At 37.7% G+C, this 16,705-nt stretch overlaps 1 protein-coding gene across 1 annotated transcript in view; it reads right to left on the minus strand.

Moving 5' to 3' along the window:
- Positions 1–1,115: 1,115 nt before the first annotated feature.
- The window catches only part of HDAC9 (histone deacetylase 9), an 810,729-nt gene continuing 795,139 nt past the window's right edge, over positions 1,116–16,705 (minus strand). Inside the window, exon 26 of the mRNA XM_070369757.1 lies at positions 1,116–7,462. Within this exon, the coding sequence (XP_070225858.1) occupies positions 7,423–7,462 (40 nt within the window). The 3' untranslated portion in view covers positions 1,116–7,422. The remainder of the gene's footprint in view (positions 7,463–16,705) is intronic.

Here is a 16,705-nt window from a genome sequence, read left to right on the forward strand (position 1 = left end):
TTTTCCCAGAAGGAACCCAAACCATTGTCCATTGGAAACAGTTATGTTTTAGGCTGTTAAACATTGCAGGGGGTTATAAAATACAAAAATAAGTGTTGGTGTTGGAATGGATTTCAAGAGTTTTTGGAACATGTATTCCGAAGACATCTTAGAGTTCTTGACCAGATTAAAGAAAGATGTTGTAATAAGGAGGGGAAAAAATGTTTTGTAACTTGTACTTACCTAGTTGCAATTACTAGATCCATTTAAAATGATAATTTAATAAAATCATAAGGTTAGCAGAGAATGAACAGTCTATTCTGAAGGTTACTCATAGCTTTATACTTAAAGAATGCTTTCAGTATGCCGTCTTTGACATACCATGTTTGCTGTTTGGAGGGAGGACAGGCTTTAGAGCTAAACAGACACAGGTAAGGATTTAATCTTCTTATTGTCAATGGACAAGTAAACAAGTAGCCTTTCCTTGCTCCATGCTCTCATCTGTAAATGGGAGTAATACATGATGTAGAGGTCATGTGATGGATAATAGAATTTGGTACAGTGCTCAGTAGAGTAACGGGCACGTAGTAGTAGTAGTTTAGTTGCTAAGTTGGGTCCAACGCTTGTGACCCATGGACTGTAGCCCGCCAGGCTCCTCTGTCCCTGGGATCTCCCAGGCAAGAATACTGGAGTGGGTTGCCATTTCCTTCTCCAGGGGATCTTCCTGACCCAGGGATTGAACCCATGATTCCTCTATTACAGGTGGTCTCCTGTATTGTAGGGGGATTCTTTAATGACTGAGCCACTGGGGAAGCCAACAGGCACATAGTTGGTGCTTAATCACTGTTAGCTATCAATATTATTATTTACCCTAACCAGAAACTTACATTCAAATAGCAACTCCGTTTTAATTTACTTTTTCTTCTTTGGTGAATTCTCATAGTATTATAAAGGGAATTTACTTGCAAATAACATTTTAGCGTTTTGAAAGTGGAGCAGCTATATGGCACAGTAATTTATAATTAGTAATATTTATTCAACAAATATTTGTTAAACAGCTAGTATTCAGAGTTTAATTGTAGGCACTATCGAGGTAGAAAAATAAGAACACTTTTATTTCAAATAGGTTTTATTCACTCTACAACTAGAGGAAGGTCTAGTTCAGTAGAAAACACAAGACAAAAAGGAGAGCTTTCATATTCTTTGAAGGAGAATCATGACGTTAACATCATCAACAACAATCTGGAACACACCATTGGTTTTTCCATTTAGTATTTTGAAATACAAAAGAAAAGGAATCAGAAGGTGAATAGTCCATGAGCATATTCAACAATGGTATTGTTATTAGGTATTAATCCTTTATTAGATAATTATTTTTCACATCTGGGAAAACATCACTGGCAGCACAATTTTAAGAGAAGTTTGGCAACATGTATTTTTCTCAGCAGTTCTGGATGACAGATTTTAGTGAATGCTAGCCAAAAAAATTAAGGGCAAAACCACTGGTGCACAGAAGACAACAAACTGATCTTATTACAGAAACAGATAGCAGACCACAATATAAAAGACATTTTAATTTTACACCAAGCCAGAAACTCCAGATTGATTGGCATACACATCAACAAGCCTGGTCCGTGTTTAATCATGAGAGTGACAAGTATTGATTTCCTGCCTGCTCTGCCCACCTTATTTAAAAAATATCAGGATATTTGCTTTCAAATGACACAAACTGCCAAGGCTATAATCTACAGAATGACCACTCACTGTTAACAGCATGCCTGTTTATGCCCAGTCGCCACTGAAAAGACAATTACATATCACTCAACTGTGCAGCTAGACGTTGACACTGCTTACCCAGAAAGAGTTTAGGAATCTTACAGTTTAGGAAGAGCATATGAAGATTTTTAATCTAAAAACGGTCTTTGCATACCCAAGGAAGTGCCATTCCTCTTCAGATTTTAGAGTTCTTAATTCCTATATTAAAAAAAAAAACACACAAATAACAAAAAATCTATTCTACTTCTACTCAGTTTTAATAAAAGCAGTAGTCAAAAATTGTTGCAAGATCTCTAACCAAATGTCATAAAATGCCAACTCCAAAAAAGGGCACCACGTTGAAGCCTAAGCGGCATGACTACAATGTCCCACAAAACATTTGACCCTCCTTCCTTGATGTTGCAACATTTGCTTCTAACATGCCTAAGGCCTAAACAGAAATAAAAGAACTCTGGATTGCTTTGAATAGTCTGTAAATATCTTACTTCCAAATTATATTGATTTAAAATTTCTCCTTTGCCATTTTTTTCTTCAGGTTGGAGTTTATGCTTGTGGGTTTGACTCATAAAACATCATCTAAAAGACAAGAAAAGTCTATGTACAATCTTCTCTGCGTGATAACTAGCACAACACAATTAGGTAGTACCAAGAACAGTGGAAAACTGCATTTAAGACAAAAAGAAAAATTCTGTGTTAATGAAGCAAATGACAGGTCCAGAGCTGTAGATCCAAACACAATAACTTGATTTATCTCTTGAGAATAGCAAAAAGTCAAGTGGTTCTTGAAGAGAAAGATAAAAGAGAGTATGTACTAGAGTGTTTATATATTATAAAATGCCAGTACCTAGTGATGTCATAGGAAATAAGTTGCCAAGGTTGCTTCTACTGAGGAAACAAATTTAAGAAAATATTCTGATAGTTTCGATATGGCAATTTGGTATTGGCAGTTGGACAAGGGAAGGAGGGGAGGGTGGAAAGGAAATTATTGGTTAGAAAGATTGGCACTGTATGGTGAATTTACCACATATTTGCTAAATGTTCCAGTTTGAGAATTAAGATGGTTTGAGAAGTTATTACAACCCTGTTACCCTATCATTGAGGTCAAGCAGAAGCAGCCCCAGATCAAAAGTGTAAGGTTCACTTGTCTGATCCAGCTATTTCCAGAATGTCAGTAACTTTGACTCAGTTGTTGCATAAACCATTACATAGAACCTGCCAGGTGTACCACAGGCAAAACAAACTACAGTTGATTTGGAGAAATCAAGTTCTGTAGGCCTTTGTCAGTATACCATGTTCATCTAAAAACTTCATACTTTGGTCACAAGACAATCATGCTGTGCTTCACAAAGCATTTGATGGAGTAAAAACAAGCTGTTGGGAGGCAAAAGGTAAGATTTTCAATGTAAATATGACCAGGAAAAGAAGCCACATGCAGGCACGTATGTACTTTAGTGAGGGTGTTGATGAAAGTGATGTAGTACTCATAATACTTCATTCAAAAGGCAGTAGACAGGACAAAATAGTGCTGGAAACCAAAATATAATTGTGTCCTTTGGGAACACAGGACATATTTGATGATGATCATGACCATGCTGATGATCAATTTTGAAGACAACAAAATGCCTTCATTTCTTAGCGTACACCATCTGGTTTTCATTTCTTTTGAAGATGAAAATGCCCTCCTATGGATTGGCTCAGCAGGTGTGTTGTTTCCTACTACTACTTTAAAAAAAAATTTACTCAGTAAGTGATTTCATTCCTGAATCAGGAAAAGAAGATAGATGCTGCTAGAAATGACAATGTCAAACTCATGACAGTGATTATTTCAAGCTCAGAATGAATCACTTTTAAGACAGGAACCTTTGGTTTATTTGTTTTGCAGCTATTAGGCATTTAATACTTCCACTGAGACAGAGTAAACTTTCTAAAGATAAATAGTAAAAAAAAAAAAAAATTTAAATTGTCCTAAAATAAATGCTAGGATAAAAAATAAGTATGAAAATGCTGATTGGAGAGAAATTGTCTCCCAGGAGAACTTCCACATGATCACTTTATATCCATATGGAATCTTCAAAGAATCCTGGTAAATCCACAGAGCTTTGGGGAAATCCTTCTGAATTAAAATGGTACTGAATTGTTGGGGAAGACCAGTCTTTTAGTCTTTGAAATCTTTCCGTGAGGAGCTGTCCTGCTTTCAAATCTACCATGTTGCCAGTGAGAGGTGTGGGAGAATTTTGCAAAGGTTTATAGTCAAAACCAAAGGTATGATTTCAATTTATACAGTTGATCATGGAAATGTAACTTGCAGTAGTTTTTTCATAAGTTTCTGTTTTCTCCAAAAGCTGACTTTTGTCTCCACTATTGATGTCATTGTTGTTCAGTTGCTATGTCATGTCTGACTCTTTGTGACCCCATGGACTGCAGCACACCAGGCTTCCCTGTCCTTCCCTATCTCCCGGAGTTTGCTCAAACTGATATCCATTGATCCAGTGATCCCATCCAACCATCTCATGCTGTTTTCCCTTCTCTAGCTGTCAGTCTTTCCCAGCATCAGGGTCTTTTCCAATGAGTCAGCTCTTCACATCAGGTGGCCAAAGTATTGATGTTGTAAATTTGTTAAAATATTTAAAAATATTTCATCTCAAAATGTTTTCACCTACTAAGCAATGATTAAATAGCCTCTATTATCACTTGAGTTCCATTTCATTTTACTTATTTAATAAAACTGGATTTCAATTTAATATATAATCCCAGATTTTACAATTGAGAAGATTTTCTTACATTTTAATTTTGTACCTATTATCAAATCTTATTACACTCCTTGTATTGTTTACTAGTAGATTTTGCAAAAACATTTATTTTTATCCCTCATATATGAGTTGTTATAAGATTGTGAGAAAGCCTATGTAATTATCCTTCAAAGCAGGGAATAGAAAGAGACATATTATTGATAATGCTTACAGAAGAGTTTTTCTAACAGCCTCTTACTGGGAATTCTTGTGAGCAATAAAAATGAAATGTGTAAGTGAAGGAAACTATACCAAGAGAAACTACCTGTTCTAAAAAATGCTGTTCTATTTCAAAAGAAGTACTGATATTCTCCAAAAGCCTCCATTCTGTTCCTGAGGGCTACACGCCATCTTGTAACGGTACAATCAAAAAGCACTGGCATTTGGTTCTTACAACTACATTCAGCTGTGATTAATCCTCTCCATAGTTTATCTGCCTCTCTGTGTATCCTAAAGACTCTAACTGCAACCAACTGGGTCCTGTATCACGTGGAAGGCTGTGTGATTAACTCATTAATGTTTAAGGTTTTAAATCTTAAAAGCCATGGCGATGTGCTAGTGATTTGGCTTTATCAGACTGATGGCTGTGTGTAATGTTTAAGGTAAAATTATTGTAGGAAACTTCAGTAAATTAGTATGTTTGCATTATACCGTTTCATTTTCTTATTCAAAGTCTAAAAAAAATATCTGGCAGGACTGAGAGGAATATTAGAGATTTGTAATTACAAAGTTGATTTTAAAAAGTCACAATTATGTTTCCAATTACAATATGATATAGCTTTCCTTTTTAAAGGGAGGGGGGATGTGCCCTTTTTTTTTTTTTTTTTTTAAGCCTTTGGTTTCTTTAAGTAAATCTCCTTAAGCAATTACAGCAAAAATAGCAAGAGCTAGCAAATATGATTGGCATGAATTTCTCTAAAAATATCATGAAAAAAAATTCATTACTATTGTGAATCTAGATTGACCTTACCCTTATGCAATGAAAGTAATTTTTAACTAATACTGAGTTACATTCCATTTCAGATTTCCTATTTCAAAGAGTGTCTCAAATTTCTCAGATGTTAAACCAAGTATCGAGCCATTTTTGTATATGTAATAAAAGTCTTTAAAATTAAAATGGTAATCCTAAGAAAACCAAATGCATGAAAAATATGGTCTGACTGTATAACAAAAGGGAGTTATATAATTCTACTTGAGTGAAATCTTTCATCTTTGATTTACAGGTTGGAGTCCTCTTTAACTAAAACCATATTGTTCCATATCTTTCGTATCATGGCCTTCCCTAAAACCTTGTTTTAATTAAGGTTTCTTTCAGATTTTTGAATAAAAGCATGACAATCTTCACTTATGGCTTTAATATATCCTTTGAGTTAGGAAAATATATAAAAAGAAACATCAACTCTTTGAAAGCATCGTCAGATATTAAATACTGTGAGGTATTCTACATCAATGTCTTTAGGTGTTTGAGTTATACACTGAAATAGAAAAGGGGAGGTAGGGGGATAACCTACTTATATTTAATAAGTTGCTTTTAATCTCGGAAATAAATGTCCTTTATTTTTTGCCTTTGACACTAAGGCAACATGTGTAAAGGTTAAGTTTGTGTTGTGTTTTTTTCACATGAAGGCACAATTTCAAGGTTAACTCAATTTTAGGTGACTTCAAATAGGCAATGCCTTCATTAACACATTTCAAAGATCTGGAAAATTCAGTAACATTGCTTAGACCATATTTACCCTCAGTGGTTTTACAGCTAAAAGAGTACATCAGACTAAGCAATTGTGTTACCCTGGGAAGTTAAAAAAAAAATAATAAACTAAGTTCACAAAGCTCCTGAGTAATTGGGGAGATTGTGGGTAATCCTCACTTTTTTTTTTTTTTTTTTTTGGAAGGAAGGATGAAAGGCAAGAAGAAAGGAAGTGATGGAAGACTAAAATAAAAGAGAAGTTCTTGATAGATTTGGAACAAATTAAGATGGCCTTTGAAAAGACACACACTTTTTCAAAGACAGTTAAAATACTCCATGGAACATATGCTCAGAGCTACTGTCCTCAGAGCAAGAGATGTACATTAGGGGGAGGGCGCAAGGGGGATGGGCAGGAGGGAGCCATCATCCCAAATGAACTGCAAAGTTCCTGTGTCAGAACACAGGGAGGAATGTTAGGCAAGGGGCATGACTTCTCAAAAAATTACATACAATATGTGACATGCCTTTGCCACTGGACTTTGAGATACTGCGTGTTTTATTCCCCTGAAAAAAGCCGCATCTCAGTTCCTCCATGTTGGACTCTTACTAGCAAGAGTTGAACCATGTGTTAAAACAAAGGCCAAAAACAAACAGAACAAAACAAAACAAACCCCGTGATCTGTCAGGAATTGCTATCCGTTCATAGCTGAAAGCAAATCCTGTAAACAATTTAAGACTGTCTGACAAAAAATTACCCAATAAAAATCTGATCAGAATGTCAGGAATGAGTATTTCTCAGGTTTTGCCCAAAATTTCACTGGCTGTTGTAGCATCTGTAATTAACAGTATCTAATGCTGTGTTGCATGTTTCTAGTTCATACTTTGGGCCTGGGAGTGGGTTACCCAGCATATTAAAAGCATGCTGGAAGCAGTTTCTTCCAATCGTGGTTTACTGTAACTTTAGAATCACAGCGGTTACTTTTAAGGAATCTTTAATGCCCTTTCAAGTCCATCCAAAGAACAAGTGAAGCTGCTGTTCAGAATTTTGTGCCCAGTGTTTATGTTCCATCGAATCTGTGCCACCCAGGCAGCAGACAAGACATGTCTGAAGGTGCTGGGTGGTGGGGGGATACACAATGATGTCACACACAGGAAATATCGGGGGTAGGGGGCTGGGGAGGACTTGGCACTTCACAAGGCTGGCTCCTCTTCCATAGGCTCACCAGCAGTTCTGTAAAAATAAACAGGCAATCAGAATACAGCATGAGAGTACACAATGACATTGTAGATTTTCATGCATAATCAAAGCTGATTTTTCAGCTCTCTCTGATGTTTATTTGTGTTATTCAGTTATCCATAAATAGAGTTTCTTTCCTAGGAAGTATAAACAAATGTCAAGTGGAAAAACATTTTCGATCCAAGCAATCATTGGAAATGTTCCTGTTTATATTAAAACATGTCAGAATATTTTATAACTCTAGATTGCAAAATGTTCATGTTTTGTGTCTCATACAGTCCAATAATTTATTGAAAAAATTAACGATATTTTATTTTAGGAGCAATTGCAGTGATTTCCTATGGAACCAGTTTGCTAACGAGAGCAAAGGACCTAGCTAGCTTCTGAGGGAGACTCACCAGGGTTCTGGTTTTTGCTTCTGTTCTTTCATAACTGGATTGGCTGCCTGCCGGAGGCATTTCAAATCAAATTCTGAATTTGATTAGCAAATCGCTGCTACAGACCCAACGTTTTTACAAGAAATGCACTATCGTAGTGTGTAAATAGTTTTTATTCAGCATCATCTGTGGGGTGTTCTGCTCCGGCAAAACCAAAACTAATTGCTTGAAAATTTATACTTGAGATTTAGCCTTAATTTACTAACACTCTGAGGGTGTTTCAAGGCAAACTTTTAGAATGATTTTTAATTTAGTCAAAAGGACAAACTGTAGCCGGAATCCAAATACATTGAGGGAGCTGGGTTGCTGGGGGAAGAACGTTGGGGTCTGAGACGTTGGGAGAACCAAGTATGAGTCTGAGCTCTGCAATTTGCTAATACTGCAACTGCTAATGTTGTAACTATACTTCTGTGAGGCTGTGGTTTCATGTTTAAAACCCTGAGAAAAAAAGACGTTCCTTACAAAATTAGTGAAGGTTAAAAAATGTAGTAAAATTAACTTCTAAACAATATATACTACGAGACAGTAGTTACTTAATGCTTTGGATTTGTCTCTTCATCATCTAACATAAGCATAAAACTGTGTTGAACGGTACAGAGTTATGCCTGTGCTCCCATAAGGAAACACAATAATTGGATGACAGTTCTCTCTCGATGGTGGAATAACAGGTAGGTGGTTTTAATTTTCTTTTTCATACTGTTTATCTAATTGCCAATATTCTGTAATGCATTACTTTCATATTAGAATGTTTGTTAATGAAGGCAAATGAACAATTAGGTGTGTTGTTTCATACATATAAAGAAAAAAGATTTCTATATGTATCAATAAAGTAGCTGCCATTTTAATTTAGCATTTTTAAAATAAATTTAAAACATTAAAAGATTTTATCCATGGAACAGTAAAACATTTTAATGCATCCACAAAAGAATGAGAAATATTAGGTATTCATTATTATTTAAAAAGGATATCCAAATGAGTCTATGTGGAATATTTAGAAAAATTCTTAGAGAAGTTATAGCCTGTCCAAGAGTATATTGGATAAGGAGGTTGTGAGAAACTGTTTAGAGCTGCTATATAATATAAAGGGTTTTTAAATGAGTCACAAGTCATCCTGTAGTAAAATCTTTCCAAAGTAAAATTAGCAGCATTCCCAGAAGAAAAGGAAAACAGTTGGGTAAGTAAGCTAATTTATTCATAAACATGTGATCATATTTACATGTGAGAATACATGGATTATATAGGTATATAATCCTCAAATCAGATACTTCAATAGACTGAACTTTTGTATTATTTCCAAGCTTTATTGAGATATAGTTTGTTGATTACAAGTTAAAGGCAATGTGATGATTTGATACACATATATATTATGAAATGCTTACCATAATAACATAGTCTTCACCTCCTATAATTACCATTTTTGTTGCTATGGTGAGAACATTTAAGATTATCATAGCAAATTGTGAGTGTACAATATAGCATTGTTAGCTATAAGTCATCATGCTGTGTATCAGATCCCCAGCAGTTAGACATCTTAGAACTGGAAGCTTCCACATTCTGAGCAGCATTGTCCCATTTCCCTTATGTCCCAGCCCTTGGTAACTTTCAGTCTACTATTTCTATGAGTTTAACATTTTCTTCCAGTTTTATTGAAAAGTAATTGATATACCTCACTGTGTAAGTTGAAGGTATACAGCATGATAGTTTGATTGACATATATAGTGAAATTATTACCACAGTAGTTAAGGTAATATCCATCGCCTCATATAGAGTTCAATTTTTTTTAATTTTATATATAAGTGAGATCATACAGCATTTATATTTCTCTGTCTTATATCACTTAGCATAATGCTCCCAAGTTTCACCCACGTTGAACCATTTTTTTATGGCTGAATAATATTCTATTTTATGTATACACCACATTTTCTTATCTTGGCTGTTTTAAATAACCCTGCAATGAACATTCGAGTACAGCGGTCCTTTCACTTTGAGCCATTTACATTTAAAATAATTATTAATAGTTAATAAGTTCAGTTCAGTCGCTCAGTCGTGTCCGACTCTTTGCTACCCTATGAATTGCAGCACACCAGGCCTCCCTGTCCATCACCATCTCACAGAGTTCGCTCAGACTCACGTCCATCGAGTCAGTGATGCCATCCAGCCATCTCATTCTCTGTTGTCCCCTTCTCCTCCTGCCCCCAATCCCTCCCAGCATCAGGGTCTTTTCCAATGAGTCAACTCTTCCCATGAGGTGGCCGAAGTATTGGAGTTTCAGCTTTAGCATCAGTCCTTCCAATGAACACCCAGGGCTGATCTCCTTCAGAATGGACTGGTTGGATCTCCTTGCAATCCAAGGGACTCTCAAGAGTCTTCTCCAACACCACAGTTCAAAAGCATCAATTCTTTGGCGCTCAGTTTTCTTCACAGTCCAACTCTCACATCCATACATGACCACTGGAAAAACCACATCCTTGACTAGATGGACCTTTGTTGGCAAAGTAATGTCTCTGCTTTTGAATATGCTATCTAGGTTGGTCATAACTTTCCTTCAAAGGACTAAGCGTCTTTTAATTTCGTGGCTGCAGTTACCATCTGCAGTGATTTTGGAGCCCCCAAAAGTAAAGTCTGACACTGTTTCCCCATCTATTTCCCATGAAGTGATGGGATTAGATGCCATGATCTTCGTTTTCTGAATGGTGAGCTTTAAGCCAACTTTTTCACTCTCCTCTTTCACTTTCATCAAGAGGCTTTTTAGTTCCCCTTCACTTTCTGCCATAAGGGTGGTGTTATCTGCATATCTGAGGCTATTGATATTTTTCCTAGCTATCTTGATTCCAGCTTGGGCTTCTTCAAGCTCAGCATTTCTCATGATGTACTCTGCATATAAGTTAAATAAGCACGGTGACAATATACAGCCTTGACGTACTCCTTTTCCTATTTGGAACCAGTCTGTTGTTCCATGTCCAGTTCTAACTGTTGCTTCCCGACCTGCATATAGGTTTCTCAAGAGGCAGGTCAGGTGGTCTGGTATTCCCATCTCTTTCAGAATTTTCCACAGTTTATTGTGATCCACACAGTCAAAGGCTTTGGCATAGTCAATAAAGCAGAAATAGATGTTTTTCTGGAACTCTCTTGCTTTTTCCATGATCCAGCGGATGTTGGCAATTTGATCTCTGGTTCCTCTGCCTTTTCTAAAACCAGCTTGAACATCAGGAAGTTCATGGTTCACATATTGCTGAAGCCTGGCTTGGAGAATTTTGAGCATTACTTTACTAGCATGTGAGTTGAGTGCAATTGTACAGTAGTTTGAGCATTCTTTGGCATTGCCTTTCTTTGGGATTGGAATGAAAACTGACCTTTTCCAGTCCTGTGGCCACTGCTGAGTTTTCCAAATTTGCTGGCATATTGAGCACAGCACTTTCAAAGCATCATCTTTCAGGATTTGAAATAGCTCAACTGGAATTCCATCACCCCCACTAGCTTTGCTTGTAGTGATGCTTTCTAAGGCCAACTTGACTTCACATTCCAGGATGTCTGGCTCTAGGTGAGTGAGCACATCCTCGTGATTATCTGGGTCATGAAGATCTTTTTTGTATAGTTCTTCTGTATATTCTTGCCACCTCTTAATATCTTCTGCTTCTGTTAGGTCCATACCATTTCTGTCCTTTATCGAGCCCATCTTTACATGAAATGTTCCCTTGGTATCTCTAATTTTCTTGAAGAGATCTCTAGTCTTTCCCATTCTGTTGTTGTCCTCTATTTCTTTGCATTGATTGCTGAAGAAGGCTTTCTTATCTCTCCTAGTTAATAATTTACTGCCACCATATAGTTGTACTTTATTTTTTTCCCTCTTTTGATGCCTTCCTTTAAAATTGATGATTTTTCCATAGTGGTATGCTTTAATTCCTTTCTCTTTATCTACTGTAGGTTCTTGCGTTGTGGTTAACCTGAGGCTTACTTGAAACATTTTATAGATAATAACACTCTAATTTTATCCTGTTAATAAATTTGATTGCATATAAAACATATACTTTCACTCCTCTCTCTAGTTTTTTTTGATGTCATGATTTATACTTTTTTGCTATTGTTTATCCATTAATAAATTACTATAGCTATTTAATACATAGGGAAACAGTAGAAACAGTGTCAGACTTTAAGTTTTGGGGCTCCAAAATCACTGCAGATGGTGACTGCAGCCATGAAATTAAAAGACGCTTACTCCTTGGAAGAAAAGTTATGACCAACCTAGATAGCATATTCAAAAGCAGAGACATTACTTTGCCAACAAAGGTCTGTTCAGTCAAGGCTATGGTTTTTCCAGTGGTCATGTATGGATGCGACAATTGGACTGTGAAGAAAGCTGAGCACTGAAGAATTGATGCTTTTGAACTGTGGTGTTGAAGAAGACTCTTGAGAGTCCCTTGGACTGCAAGGAGATCCAACCTGGCCATTCTAAAGGAGATCAGCCCTGGGTGTTCTTTGGAAGGACTGATGCTAAAGCTGAAACTCCAATACTTTGGCCACCTCAAGCGAAGAGTTGACTCATTGGAAAAGACCCTGATGCTGGGAGGGATTGGGGGCAGGAGGAAAAGGGGACGACAGAGGATGAGATTGCTGGATGGCATCACCGACTCGATGGACATGAGTTTGAGTGAAACTCTGTGAGATGGTGATGGACAGGGAGGCCTGGCGTGCTGCGATTCATGGGGTCGCAAAGAGTCGGACACGACTGAGCGACTGAACTGAACTGATAGCTATTTAAAATATTTTTGTACTTTAGCCTTTAAACAGAGTTGTGTTTAACACACCACCATATTATAGTATTAGAGTATCCTGCAACTGACTATATACTTAGCTTAACCAGTGTGTTGTATATTTTCATGGTAGTAATTATTGTACTATGTTTTCAGTGTGAAGAACTCTTTTTCAGCACTTCTTGAAAGAAAAGTCTTGTGGTGATGAACTATATCAGCTTTCTTCTTTTTGTTCGGGAAAGTCTATCTCCCCTTTATTTCTATGGACAACTTTGGCAGGTAAAGTCTTCTGGTTGGCAGTTTTTGTTTTTTTTTTCTTTTAGCACTTTGGATACATCATCCCACTCACTCCCATGGATGAAGGGTCTCACCACAGGGGTGAGCATGGCAGTAGAGATTTGTGATGCAAGCCAGGCTGGGGGTGTACAGGTACACAGCTGGAGGAGCAAGCAGAAGTTGAGATTCAGGCCAGTAACAAGAGACAGGGCTGAATGCTGAAAGCCCAGAGGCATCTGAGGGGGCCTTGGCTGTCAGCACGGATGTCCTTGATTGCAGGTCTTGCTGGATGCACATGCAGCATTGAAGGCTCGTAGTGGGGCTGACAGTGTGGACGTGCACAGGTTGGCATCCTGGACTTGCACAGCCACAGAGGCTGGGGCTGGCCACTGCTAAGGGTCCCAGGCTATATGTGTGGTGGGGAGGGAGCAAGGAGAAACTCAGGCTATTGATGACCATGGAGGTGAAAACCAGTGAGGGGCAAATCTCAGTGGAGAAATCTGCAGGGAGTTGAAAGTGGCTGTACTGGGCACTGGTTTCTTCCATGGTGGAAGCTGGGCTCCTTGTAGAGCAAGTCCCTGGGAACGATGGCTGCTCCCACTGCAGGACTGCTGCTGGTAGGCCCGCTGCCCTCCTTCCCTGTCCCTAGTCATCTCATACATCTCAGCGTTGCTGATCTCTGGGTGAAGTGAAACTGAAGTGGGTCTTTCCTGCAGTGTCCCAGAAAGCTGGGGAAGCCAGTCATGCTGTTCTCCCTTTGTTGGTGAGGGAACCTTCTTCTTCCTGGTGCTGAGCAATGCCAGCCTGGAGGATGGGCTGACAAAGACAAAATGAAGCTCTTTTGTCCAGTTATTCTCAGGTTTTTTGTTCTGCTCTGTTGCAGGTGTTTCTAAAGTGGACACCTAAGCTCTCCCAGGGCTGTTTCTGTTCATGGAGAGCAGTCTAATTATTGATCTCTGGTGTGTGTGTGTGTGTGAGGGAGGGTGGGAACAGAGGCTCAAGTTTTTCTGTCATCTTAGTGACAATACTCCCTCCATCTGAATTTTCCTACTTCTTTTTTTTTTTCTAATTTTATTTTATTTTTAAACTTTACATAATTGTATTAGTTTTGCCAAATATCAAAATGAATCCGCCACAGGTATACATGTGTTCTCCATCCCGAACCCTCCTCCCTCCCCATACCATCCCTCTGGGCCGTCCCAGTGCACCAGCCCCAAGCATCCAGCATCGTGCATTGAACCTGGACTGGCAACTCGTTTCCTACATGATATTTTACATGTTTCATTGCCATTCTCCCAAATCTTCCCACCCTCTCCCTCTCCCACAGAGTCCATAAGACTGTTCTATACATCAGTGTCTCTTTTGCTGTCTCGTACACCGGGTTATTGTTACCATCTTTCTAAATTCCATATATATGCGTTAGTATACTGTATTTATGTTTTTCCTTCTGGCTTACTTCACTCTGTATAATAGGCTCCAGTTTCATCCACCTCATTAGAACTGATTCAAATGTATTCTTTTTAATGGCTGAGTAATACTCCATTGTGTATATGTACCACTGCTTTCTTATCCATTCATCTGCTGATGGACATCTAGGTTGCTTCCATGTCCTGGCTATTATAAACAGTGCTGCGATGAACATTGGGGTACACGTGTCTCTTTCCCTTCTGGTTTCCTCAGTGTGTATGCCCAGCAGTGGGATTGCTGGATCATAAGGCAGTTCTATTTCCAGTTTTTAAGGAATCTCACACTGTTCTCCATAGTGGCTGTACTAGTTTGCATTCCACCAACAGTGTAAGAGGGTTCCCTTTTCTCCACACCCTCTCCAGCATTTATTATTTGTAGACCTTTGGATCGCAGCCATTCTGACTGGTGTGAAATGGTACCTCATAGTGGTTTTGATTTGCATTTCTCTGATAATGAGTGATGTTGAGCATCTTTTCATGTGTTTGTTAGCCATCTGTATGTCTTCTTTGGAGAAATGTCTATTTAGTTCTTTGGCCCATTTTTTGATTGGGTCATTTATTTTTCTGGAGTTGAGCTGTAGGAGTTGCTTGTATATTTTTGAGATTAGTTGTTTGTCAGTTGCTTCATTTGCTATTATTTTCTCCCATTCTGAAGGCTGTCTTTTCACCTTGCTTATAGTTTCCTTTGATGTGCAGAAGCTTTTAAGTTTAATTAGGTCCCATTTGTTTATTTTTGCTTTTATTTCCAATATTCTGGGAGGTGGGTCATAGAATATCCTGCTGTGATGTATGTCGGAGAGTGTTTTGCCTATGTTCTCCTCTAGGAGTTTTATAGTTTCTGGTCTTACATTTAGATCTTTAATCCATTTTGAGTTTATTTTTGTGTATGGTGTTAGAAAGTGGTCCAGTTTCATTCTTTTACAAGTGGTTGACCAGATTTCCCAGCACCACTTGTTAAAGAGATTGTCTTTAATCCATTGTATATTCTTGCCTCCTTTTCACAGAGCTAGAACAAATAATTTCACAATTTGTATGGAAATACAAAAAACCTCGAATAGCCAAAGCGATCTTGAGAAAGAAGAATGGAACTGGAGGAATCAACCTACCTGACTTCAGGCTCTACTACAAAGCCACAGTTATCAAGACAGTATGGTACTGGCACAAAGACAGAAATATTGATCAATGGAATAAAATAGAAAGCCTAGAGATAAATCCACGCACATATGAATTTTCCTACTTCTAACCCAAAACCACACCAACATAATCATTCCCCTGCATCTAGCACTTAAGTGTAGCAGGAATTTCAGAGACTGTGGTGAGTAGAGAATGTCTCAGGGGTCAAAGAAGTAAAGAGCACATATCTGCCTTGGGTGGAAGATGTGTGAGTTCTCCAGGCATTTATCTTAGACTCTGAGGAGGTAAGCAAAGTGTCTTCAGCACAAACCATTCACTGCAGAATGAAGCTGCTTCTGTTAAAACATGAAGGCTTTGAGGTACAATATAAAAAGATACTTCTCTTCACTATCCTCTCTCCAAAGTCATTTTATATTAACCACTTTTGGGAAAATAGTTAATTTACATTCTAATGAAATGAATACACACAACCAGCCAAATCTCTGTCTTAAAACACAGTAGTCATGTATACCTGTGATGGATTCATTTTGATATTTGGCAAAACTAATACAATTATGTAAAGTTTAAAAATAAAATTAAAAAAAAAAACACAGTAGTTGGAAAATATCCTGGATTTCAAGGCAGATGCCATGTGTTGAGGTCCCAGCTCTGCCATTTTCTAAAATTTACCTGTAAGTCATGGTCTCTTTAAAACTGAAATAATACTGTGTGATCTGCTCTCTGGGTGTTCTCATATCCATAGCTCTCAGTGGACATAGTATTATCATTACTTAACCCCTGTTACATGTCTACATATTCTTTTAAGTTAAGAAATTATCTTCATTAAACACTTAGAAAGTGAACTGGTTAGAGATGACCCTTAAGTGTCTGTTTTTTGGTACTCTGGAAACGTGGGGGCTCTCCACTTTAATCTTCTATGGACAGATACCAGGTTTACCTTGATTAACAGAAACACAGTTGTGGTAAGAGATGGGTGAAAGGGAGAGATTTCTTCAGTATATGGATTTAATTCCATTTGCAATTAGGTGAGGTGGAGATACAGAAAAGTCATGAATAACTGTAAAACCTTCAAAGATAAATTTTTGTATAATAGTTCAGCTGGCTGAAAGACATAAACTTCTACAACAATAAGAAGAAGTGAACACAGACAATCCTCTATTGATGAAGGCCAAA

This window comes from Bos mutus, chromosome 4, assembly GCF_027580195.1.
Source record: "Bos mutus isolate GX-2022 chromosome 4, NWIPB_WYAK_1.1, whole genome shotgun sequence".
Classification (NCBI taxonomy): domain Eukaryota; kingdom Metazoa; phylum Chordata; class Mammalia; order Artiodactyla; family Bovidae; genus Bos; species Bos mutus.